Here is an 11,186-nt window from a genome sequence, read left to right as displayed (position 1 = left end):
TCTGTTTTGCCAAAAAAAATAAAGTATATAACTCGCGCAAAAAAAAGTGTGCAAGACAGGAGGGGGATGTACTTTCTAACACGCCTCCTCGTATTATGTGTGTTGCAATTTGATGTTAACTAGTTAATGGTAAAACAGGGGAGATGTTGGTGCGTGGGTTTTTATACATATCTATATATATCTATATATATAGCTGGAATTTAAATGAGTTTTTTTGTGTATACCAGGAGAATTGCCCATTTTACAGCTCAGTGACCATTTGGAGATCTATTGAGGAGGGTGAAAACTGGCCCCTTTTGTGACAGCTCGCCAGATTGGGGGTCAAGCAATTCTGCATGTCATTAGGAATGCAGAGCCGCAGCTGTATATAAAGGGAAGGCAAGGCGCCGGCTGCATCAGTCGTGGAGTGCTGCGGATCCGAGTCGAGGTGAACTAGAGAACGTGTGTGTTTGTATGAGAGAGAAAGAGAGAGAGAGAGAGAGAGCGAGAGGCAAAGCAACAAAATATAACAACGTGAGAGGACAAACAAAAAGAGGAGGTAACGAACAGGATCCGACTTTCCACAACAAACAGTCAGGGTTCCCTCTCTCCCTTCTCCATCTGGCACCTACCAGCTAAAAAAAAATCTGCCACTGGAATTATCGTTAGGACCAGGACCAAGATCGTCCCAAAATTTCCTGGGATCGTCTCGTTTTACTAGATTTTTTTTTTAAAAATTGGGAATTAAACACCCCGATCATCTGCAAGACAGGAGGCACAAAAACAACCACAGAAGAGAGAGAGAGAGAGAGAGAGAGAAAGGTGTTAGGACGGCGTAAAGATCCCCCCCCCCGCCGCCAACGTGTGTATCGCTCTTTTCGTGTGCTGGTTTCAACCTCTTCCAGCAGCGGACCCTCATTGAGAAGAGCTGTCAGTCATCGAGGGAAGGGCGGTTCTGCGAAGAATAAGAGCAGCCAAAAGACTTGAGAGAGCAAAACAGAAACATTCTCAGTGGAGCTGGGAGCGGTGAGGTTCAGCCGGGGCTCTCCATTCAGTATCTCGGCTTGAAGCGATGGCACACAGCAGTCTCTGCCTCCTCATCACACTCATTGCTGCTGTACACCAGGTAAGCAGAGCTGTGATTTACTTGTGTCGTTTTCTATACATTCAAAACAATCATTCAAGTTCTTAATCTGGCTGCAATTATACTGCAAAAAGTCGTTTTCTTACTCTCTTCCCCCCCCCCTCTCTCTCTCTTTCCCCCCCCCCCTATTTATTTTTAACAGGCTTTTTCCTCTGGCGTGTTTGAGCTGAAGTTACAGGAATTTAATAATCGCAAAGGTCTGACGGGGAATGTGAATTGCTGCAAAGGCGGCTCTGCCTCCGACTACGGGCTGCCCTGTGAATGTAAGACTTTCTTCCGCGTGTGTCTGAAGCACTACCAGGCAAACATCTCCCCCGAGCCGCCGTGCACCTACGGCAGCGCCCTCACCCCTGTACTCGGCTCCAACTCCTTCTCCATCCCGGACGCGGAAGCCTTCAGCAACCCCATCCGATTCCCCTTCACATTCACCTGGCCGGTAAGTTGTGTCTATTACTATTATTAATAAAGAGTTGTGGGGTGGTGGGTGAGAAAGGAGCCACACACACAAAAAAAAGTTAATGATGTGGGAAACTTCACAGACCCTAACTGGCAATTTTCAGCCCAGCGTGAGATTCCAAACGACTTCATCTTCCAATGTTGTCTGTGAAAGCAGTGAAATTAAGCGTGAAGATGGATGGCAACTGCAGACTCTGCCAATATCCTGTACCGAGATTAGAAGCACACTCTCTTGATAAAGGGCCCCCTCTTAACGCATGCAACACAGAGGCTGCAGGGATCGTGTGTGTGTGATTTAACTTGAACTGATTAAAAGAAAACTTATTTGACTGGGTTTGAATGACTTTAACCTTTTTTTTTAAACAGGGAACTTTCTCTCTGATCATTGAAGCCTTGCATGCAGAGCCCACGGATGATCTCAGTACAGGTAACTTTCTTCCCCCTCCTCGGAACCCCCAAATCCATTTGCACCCTCTCCCTCTTATTAAAGCCTCTCTCTTGAGATGTTATAACTTCTAAATGTGTGTGTGTGTGTTTTTTTTCCCTCTCTCTCTCTCTCCTGGCTTCCAGATAACCCCGATCGGCTCATCAGCCGCCTGGCCACCCAGAGACACCTTACCGTGGGCGACGAATGGTCCCAGGATGTCCACGTTAGCAGCAGGACCGAACTCAAGTACTCGTACCGTTTCGTCTGCGACGAGCATTACTACGGCGAAGGTTGCTCGGTCTTCTGCCGGCCCAGGGACGACGCCTTTGGCCACTTCAGCTGTGGCGAGAAGGGCGAGAAGATATGCAACCCCGGCTGGAAGGGGCCTTACTGTACTGAATGTGAGTATGCCCTTCCCAATTAGCCCAAAAAAAGGACAGCCTACATAATCCAAGACTCTCAACTGTGCAGTGAACTGGGCTTTAATTGCGAATGCAATGAACAGCATTCTAAGTAGTGTTGACACTCTTTGTATGAGTTTAAAAAATGCATTTTCATTATTGATTTGAAGTAAAACGAGAGTTTTAGGGTTAGTAGTTAATTGACTAGTCAATTCCACCCCTCTGGTTGTTAAAACTATTTAATATTTAAAAAATAGCCCAGTCCCTATTTGTGGATATATATATATATATATATGTGGACCGCATATATATTTATATATTGCATTGACTATTATGTATATATCCCCTGCCCTTATTTGTGAACTGCAAACATTTATATATGACTATTATGCATATATCCCCTGCCCCTATTTGTGAACTGTATATATTGCATTGACTATTATACATATATACCCTGCCCCTATTTGTGAACTGCATATATTTATATATGACTATTATGCATATATCCCCTGTCCCTATTTGTGAACTGCACATATTTATATATGACTATTATGCATATATCCCCTGCCCCTATTTGTAAACTGCATAGATTTATATTTTGCATTGACTATAAGCTGTGGGCAGTGCAAATGGCAGTGGGGCAGCAGCTCGGGGCCCCTTCCTGGCGCTCATTGGGCCATCTCAGCTCGTGCCGTGACAATTGGGCGGGCGGGCGGTGGGTGGGTGGCGGCGCGGATTGGCGGGCGGGCGGCAGGGCGGCAGGCCGGCTGGCTGGCTGTGGCGTGCATTGTTGTCGAGCGCGCACAAGTCCACGGGGCAGCTGCGCTTGTGGAGCTGAGAGCCAGACCAGCAAACAATAGAGCAGCTGTCCTGCCACAGCCAGCCTGCAAACCAGCTGTCCACTCTTATCTGTGCGCGCACACACACACACAGCTAGATATGAAGGGGTGGAGTTGGGCAAAAAAAAAGGGACTTCTGACCGACACTGAAAGAGAGAGAGGGAAAAAAAGGGGGCGGGTGTGGGGGAAGCATAAAAAAAAGAGGCTTTGTGTATCCCCTTTTGTGTATGTGTTAAGCAGAATCCCCGTCCCTTAGTGATCAGCAAAACACTCAGTTACCAGGCAGACTTATCACTTTATCCACCTTAAGAAAATCACATTCTTCAATTATTCCCTTGTAAAACTTTTTATCTCCCCTTCTCGTGATTTAAAAAAAAAGTTATGATTTTAGGATTTGTGACTGTGCTGATGTGAGTTTTTGGTTTGTAAATGTAACTTTTTTTCCCCTCTCTCTCTCCAGCAATCTGTCTGCCTGGTTGTGATGAACAACACGGATACTGCGACAGACCTGGGGAATGCAAGTAAGTAATGAGAGCTTCCCCCCCCCTCCCCTCTCTCTGGTGTCGGTTAATAGTAGATAAAAGAGCCGGTAAATGATCTGTATCAGAAGGTGCGTGGGAAGGGAAGGCATTTCTCGAGTTCAAAGGGACTCATCTCCTAGTAGCTGTTAGGTACATTTTGGAAGCCTGGGAAACTTCAAGTCTTCGGGGATCAAGTAGCAAAAGGAAAACACTGCTGTTAACTTAAGTTTACAGTGCCCTACTGGGAGTACATTTACTATAATTACCAAGTTAAATGAGTAGCTCGACCAATTACAGCAGCTCACCGTCTTCCTGTCGCCGAGCAGCTGGTGGGAGCGCCCTCCATTGGCCAATGATGCTTCCGTTTTATTGCTTACAGAAACTTTTTGTCAAGTAGCCCTTGGGTCAGCTGGGCATCACTGCATCGTGTCCGGAGGGGACAGAGCAATTCCACATTTCTTGCATTGACCGTCCTCTAGTGAACGATCACCAACCTTTTCCATTTGCGATCAAAATGTGTTGCAAATTACTTCATCGCATTCCACCCCCCCCCCCGCAAAAAAAAAAAAGTTCACTCAATTGCTTTCATTTTAAATGTTCTCTAAACTGGCATTATATAATGACACCACAAACAATACTTTAATTCCTGGACACCACAAACAATACTTTAATTCCTGGACACCACAAACAATACTTTAATTCCTGGACACCACAAACAATACTTTAATTCCTGGACACCACAAACAATACTTTAATTCCTCGACACCACAAACAATACTTTAATTCCTCGACACCACAAACAATACTTTAATTCCTCGACACCACAAACAATACTTTAATTCCTCGACACCACAAACAATACTTTAATTCCTCGACACCACAAACAATACTTTAATTCCTCCACACCACAAACAATGCTTTGATTCCTCAACCCCTAGCAATCAGGCTAAAGCATTAGATCCTGTATAGTCAAATCAGACCTCCCAGTCCAATATTTTGATTTGGTACCTGCTATGTTTTCATTATTGCATCTTTACAAGCAAACTGTCGAATAAGCCCAACTATTTCTATTGGCCTTTTTTAAGTGGCCCACCAGACAGTCAGGCTGGATGACTATATATATTTTAAATCTCTAATTTAGGTTTTTAAGTGGCACATCTTATTCCCTGCCACAGTCCTTTGTGTGCATAATTATCATCATAGATTTATCATCATTACAATGAGATGGCGTTTCTGTGGTGGTGCCAGCAATGTGGGAGGGGCGGGAATGGAAATTCTATCGTTTTGGTCCCTTGGGAAGATTTTTGGATACTTTAAATTCTCTTAAAGTTTTAAACCTATTGATCAAAGATATTAAACGACTCTCTTCTTTGTTTTATTTCTAGGTGTAGAGTGGGGTGGCAAGGACGTTACTGCGATGAATGCATTCGTTACCCAGGTTGTCTTCATGGGACATGTCAGCAGCCCTGGCAATGCAACTGCCAGGAAGGGTGGGGTGGTCTCTTTTGCAACCAGGGTAAGTTGTTGCTTTCCTTCCTCCCTCCTCCTTTCGTCTAAAGGCCATCTATTTTGTTTGACATTTTGCCTTCACTCTGCTATTCCCGTGGCTGACTGAATTTCTTTTTTCTCCTCTTCTTCCCAGACTTGAATTATTGTACTCACCACAAGCCTTGCAAGAACGGAGCTACGTGCACCAACACTGGTCAAGGGAGTTACACCTGTACCTGCCGTCCTGGCTACACTGGCTCCAACTGTGAAGTCGAGATTAACGAGTGTGATGCCAATCCGTGCAAAAATGGTGCAAGCTGCACGGTAAGTGGGACTGAACCTCTCTACCTCTCTTTCCTCCTTTAAGACGCTCCCTAAAACCTACCTCTTTGACCAAGCTTTTGGTCACCTGCCCTAATTTATCCTTGTGGCTCGGTGTCAATTTTTTTGTCTTAAAATACTCCTGTGCAGCGCCATGGGACGTTTTACTATGTTAAAGGCGCTATATAAATACAAGTGGTTGTTGTTGTTGTTGCATATAAAAAACCAACATAATTCTTTGTGATTACAGCCGGTAAGCCTGGATAGCTAACCAATGTATTGAAATCTCGCTTTAGGATCTGGAGAACAACTACTCTTGTAGCTGCCCACCTGGTTTCCATGGTAGAAACTGTGACCTGAGTGCCATGACGTGCGCAGATGGGCCCTGCTTTCACGGAGGAAGATGCGCGGATAAACCTACCGGGGGCTACAGCTGCCATTGCCCTGCCAGTTACTCTGGCTTCAACTGTGAGAAGAAAATTGATCACTGCAGTTCCAACCCGTGCACCAATGGTGAGCAGTAATGCAAACATTCAAACTAACGTTAGGGTTGTGTTCAAATCCCTCCATGGCCTCGCCCCCTCCCTATCTCTGTAACCTCCTCCTGCCCAACAACCCTCCGAGATCTCTGCGCTCCTCCAATTCTGGCCTCTTATGCATCCCCGATTTGCTTCACTGCACAATTGGCGGCCGTGCCTTTAGCTATCTAGGTCCTAAGCTCTGGGATTCCCTCCCTAAATCTCTTTACCTCGCACTCCTCCTTTAAGACGCTCCTTAAAACCTACCTCTTTCACCAAGCTTTTGATCACCTGTCCTAATACCTCCTTATGTGGCTCGGTGTCTGATTTTGTTTGCTAATGCTCCCGTGAAGCGCCTTAGGATGTTTTACTACGTTAAAGGGGCTATATAAGAAAGAAAGACTTGCATTTATATAGTGCCTTTCATGACCACCAGATGTCTCAAAGCGCTTTACAGCCAATGAAGTACTTTTGAAGTGGAGTCACTGTTGTAATGTGGGAAATGCGGCAGTCAGTTTTTAAATTTTTTTAAAATTTATTCGTTTATGGGATGTGGACGTCGCTGGCAAGACCAGCATTTATTGCCCATCCCTAATTGCCCTTGAGAAGATGGTGGTGAGCTGCCTTCTTGAACCACTGCAGTCCATATGGTGAAGGTACTCCCACAGTGCTGTTAGGTAGGGAGTTCCAGGAATTTGACCCAGCGGCGATATACATCTAAGTCAGGATGGTGTGTGACTTGGAGGTGATGGTGTTCCCATGTGCCTGCTGCCCTTGTCCTTCTAGGTGGAAGAGGTTGCGGGTTAGGGAGGTGCTGCCGAAGAAGCCTTGGCGAGTTGCTGCAGTGTATCTTGTAGGTGGTACACACTGCAGCCACGGTGCGCTGGTGGTGGAGGGAGTGAATGTTTAAGGTGGTAGAATTTGTGCACAGCAAGGTCCCACAAACAGCAATGTGATAATGACCAGATAATCTGTTTTTGCCATGTTGGTTGGCCAGGACACCAGGGATAACTCCCTTGCTCTTCTTCGGAAGAGTGCCATGGGATCTTTTATGTCCACCTGAGAGAGCAGACAGGGCCTCGGTTTAACGTCTCATCCAAAAGACGGCACCTCCGACAGTGCAGCACTCCCTCAGCACTGCACTGCACTGGAGTGTCAGCCTAGCTTTATGTGCTCAAGTCCCTGGAGTGGGACTTGAACCCACAACCTTCTGACTCAGAGGCGAGTGTGCTACCCACTGAGCCACAGCTGACGCTCTATAAATGCCAGTTGCTGTTGTTGTAAAAGTCGTACCATCATAGAACTGACGCTTACCCTTTATAACATTTTTATTTTCCTCTTTTTTTTGTTCAGATGCTCAGTGTGTAGATATCGGGAATTCCTACATATGCCAGTGTCGCGCTGGCTTCACGGGAAGAAACTGCGACATCGATGCGGACAACTGTGCAAGCCTGCCCTGTCTTAATGGCGGAACATGTCAAGATGGAGTTAATGATCACACCTGCACCTGCCTGCCTGGATTTAGTGGGAAGAATTGCAGCCTCTCTGTCAGTAAATGTATAAACAACCCTTGCCACAACGGTGCGACCTGCCACGAGAGAAACGATCACTACGTCTGCCAGTGTGCGCGGGGATACGGTGGACTTAACTGCCAGTTTCTGTTGCCGGAACAGCCTCAGGGTCAAACTGTTATCATAGACATTAAGGATAAATACACGGAAGCTGAGAACAAGGGGCAGTTCCCGTGGGTCGCCGTGTGCGCTGGGATTATTCTGGTCCTAATGCTGCTCCTGGGATGTGCGGCAGTCGTCGTCTGTGTGCGAGTAAAGCTGCAGAAGGGGCGGCAGCAGCCCGACATCTCCAAGAGCGAGGTGGAGACGATGAACAACCTTACCGACTGCCATCGCGAGAAAGACATCTCCATTAGTATCATCGCTGCCACGCAAATCAAAAACACCAACAAGAAAGTAGACTTGCAAAGTGACAGCTCTGCTGAGAGAAATGGCTACAAGGTCAAATACCCTTCAGTGGATTATAATCTGGTACATGAGTTAAAGAACGAAGACCTCCTTAAAGAGGAAAATGAGCGGGGAGATGCCAGTAATCCAGAGGCAGGACAGAAAAATGCTCTGCAGCATAATGGGTAATTCAGTAAATCAATTTGCTATTTATTTGGTATTGTGAATGCTGAATGTTGCTGTTATCTGGGTTATCCAGTCAACTGCCCAGCAACCTAACTCTTGTTTTTATTTCAAACCAATAGGGAACCATCAGAAAGAAAGCGGCCGGAGTCTACATACTCTGCCTCAAAAGACACCAAGTACCAGTCGGTGTATGTCATATCTGAAGAGAAGGATGAATGTATAATAGCAACTGAGGTTTGTACTTCTGTCTTTTCCCTTTCCCCATTTCACAAGCAAAGACGTTCATAGTTGTCAACTTAGTGGCAGAAACACTTTTTTGTTTGTAGAGATTCCTTGCTATTCAGCTAAGACCTTGCTTAAAAGTCGTGATCAAAGTTCCAATGCCCAAATCCACCAGCTGATGATATCTCTTACTTGGTTTCTTCACAGGTGTAAAATGGAAGTGCCATGATCGAAATATAGTTGCCTTGCCAAGAAGAGATTTGCTCCAGTAAACTGCTGCTCAGCTTGAACTGGTTCTCTGCTGAAAGTGGCAAGAAGACTCAAAGGACAGACAGTAAGCCAGGACCTGTACTCACGGATGCCTGTTGCACTGCCTTTTAATGGCTTTTTAAAAGAAGAAAAAAAATCCATTGCACTACGGACAAACAGTTGCTTCCTGTACTCTCTAACATGGGCTTAATGCCTGAATAGAAAGCCTGCACTGCCTTGAGTGTAAATTCAGGAGTAGTACGAGAAAAGGTCCTCGTACTGGAGATGCAAATGCTGCCTCTGATGCCTTTTTTTGGACATGAAATATTTTCTAATGGGTCAGGAGAGGAGACGGAAAAAAAGTATTGTTTCAAGCGCTGAAATATTTTTCAAACTTGTGCAGTCGGTGGTTCTTGAAGTTCATTTCACATAATTTAAAATTCTGGTAAATATGTAAAAAATAAAAGGCACTTCGGTTCTGTATGTCTATATTTTGTACATAATCGTATTTATAGAAACAGGTGCAAAAAATTATTGGAGTTGTTTGTATTGTTTTTTGTTACTGAAGAAAAGTGTTTTATAAATATTTTTTCTAAATAAATGAAATTGATTATAATTTTCTGAAGCTCTGCTCCTGTTCTATTTTACCCATTCCATTGGTATCGAGAACAAAGTTGACTGCCTCGCTCCAACTTTCTGTTCAAACCTATTTTCTCATTAACCTGAATAATCCAGAATCAACTTTTTTTTAAAAACCGTAGTATTGTATTAAATCTTAAAGCAAGTGACTGTTGGCCATTGCTTTCATTTAAGGTTATTGAATCTCTTCGATCTGCACAATTCTAGTAGAATTTCCAACTCCCTAAACTCGTATGTTGTCCAGTAACATCTGTGGATTGGCTCCTTAATTATTTTAAATAAAAACAAATGGTGTAATCTAACCTGTTGGCTTTCCCCTCTGCAGCTTGTTAACTAATCAATCTGGACTTTTTTTTAAGCTGCTTAGCTTGGCTGCTGTTTTTCTTTCTCCCCATCTCCCACACCCAAAATCAAAACATACACGTTTATGTATATTTTTGTAATCATTCTAAAAGCAACTTCAGTGCAACATCAAGGGGTAGCTTTGACTTTGGGTGATAGCCATTCAGACGACCATTATACATCTCTTCCCATTTTCATTTTCATTTCCCTCCATTGAAGTCTATGGAAGTGAAAATCAGGAGCGTTGTATAACAGGCAGCTGAATCGATTAGCGTCCAAAGTCAAAATGGCCTCCATTGTGTTTTGAGTATCTAAGACGAGAAATTTTACACAACCACAAAAAAATACAACTCAAAAGTTCTTCCGGAGTGATTTTTCTCCGCGTTCACTTCCCAGTGAAGTATCGGATTGTCTTATTTGTTTCATTATAGTTTATAGGTCAGAGAGTTCTACCAGAAATTAAGACGCAAAGTTTACAAGTGAGGAAGCTGGGAGTAGGAAGTGTAGGCAAGTGGAACTTCTTCATTTGGAGGGTAATATAGCTGCAGGATAAATGACCAGCGAAGGGCATTCAAAGTGGACAGTATATGACATGAATCTTGTCATTCACGTGGAAATGACTTATGAAATGATACTGGGCGGCCTGCTGGCGGCGCTGTCCAGGGAGAGTATAAATACTCGGGCATGGGCCCAGCTTGCTCAGGACATTCTTTAACAGGAACTAGTGAAGGACACAACTAGATCTCCATGTTGAAAAACAGTTGATTAAAGCTTTGTTTAACACTTAGGACAAGTGCCTAGTAGTTTTCTTACGTCAGTATGAATGGAGACAATTGTTTGTGTTTCTGGATAAACCTTGATCTCTGATAGTGGTACTTTTTTTTTCTGTTTAACTTTATTTACACTGGGGATAGTTGACCTGAACTCTCACTAGCTTGATGTTTTATTTCACTCTATGAGGTTTTCCTGTTTAAAGGGACTGTATTGTGCACTTGTAATTAGTGGCTTGACTCATAATGTTTTTTTTTTAGCTGAATGTATACCAGCTGTACTTTTACTTTCTCGTGTAAACAGGATTTGAGCTTTGGCTAGAAGGTGGAATCTGAACACGATCACTTATTGTCATGCTGAAAACAGGGTGTCTGTCCTCCTCCTCTTTTGCTCTCTCCTACATTTTCTTCCCTCCCACCCCCCCCCCCCCTCCAGAATTATGTCCCTGCATCTGTGCTATTCTTAGGCAAGTGGTATGGGAGTGTTTGCAGATAATTCCACAAATGTTGCTGAATGATGCTTGGTCAAACAGGAAAGTACAGAGCTTCTGCCAGTCTTTAGATTCCTTCCTCTCCATCCCACCCTATCCTATCACACAAGCTCCGTAAACGGAGGACTAAATCAAAACCAACAAACATTTTCCTTATGGGAAGTTTAAGTGCAATTGGTGATTGTTTGACCGCGGTTTGAACCTCAGCTTTCTAGTCTTAAAAAATGCAAGGGAT

General features: G+C 44.3%; 1 protein-coding gene across 1 annotated transcript; it reads left to right on the top strand.

Moving 5' to 3' along the window:
* The first annotated feature begins 268 nt into the window (after positions 1 to 268).
* On the top strand, positions 269 to 9,348 carry dldh (dihydrolipoamide dehydrogenase). The gene is made up of 11 exons (XM_085979631.1): positions 269 to 1,105; positions 1,266 to 1,559; positions 1,946 to 2,006; positions 2,150 to 2,407; positions 3,707 to 3,767; positions 5,153 to 5,283; positions 5,410 to 5,579; positions 5,873 to 6,089; positions 7,448 to 8,237; positions 8,358 to 8,472; positions 8,668 to 9,348. The coding sequence occupies exons 1-11, from the start codon at positions 1,052 to 1,054 to the stop codon at positions 8,671 to 8,673; spliced, it is 2,157 nt and encodes a 718-aa protein (XP_085835757.1). The 5' UTR covers positions 269 to 1,051; the 3' UTR covers positions 8,674 to 9,348.
* The last annotated feature ends 1,838 nt before the right edge of the window (positions 9,349 to 11,186 follow it).

The sequence above is a fragment of the Somniosus microcephalus genome, chromosome 3 (genome assembly GCF_052327205.1).
Source record: "Somniosus microcephalus isolate GS21.2 chromosome 3, FLI_Smic_1.0, whole genome shotgun sequence".
Classification (NCBI taxonomy): Eukaryota; Metazoa; Chordata; class Chondrichthyes; order Squaliformes; family Somniosidae; genus Somniosus; species Somniosus microcephalus.
The sequence above is the reverse complement of the archived record's forward strand: the minus strand, read 5'-3'. Positions and strand labels throughout refer to the sequence as shown.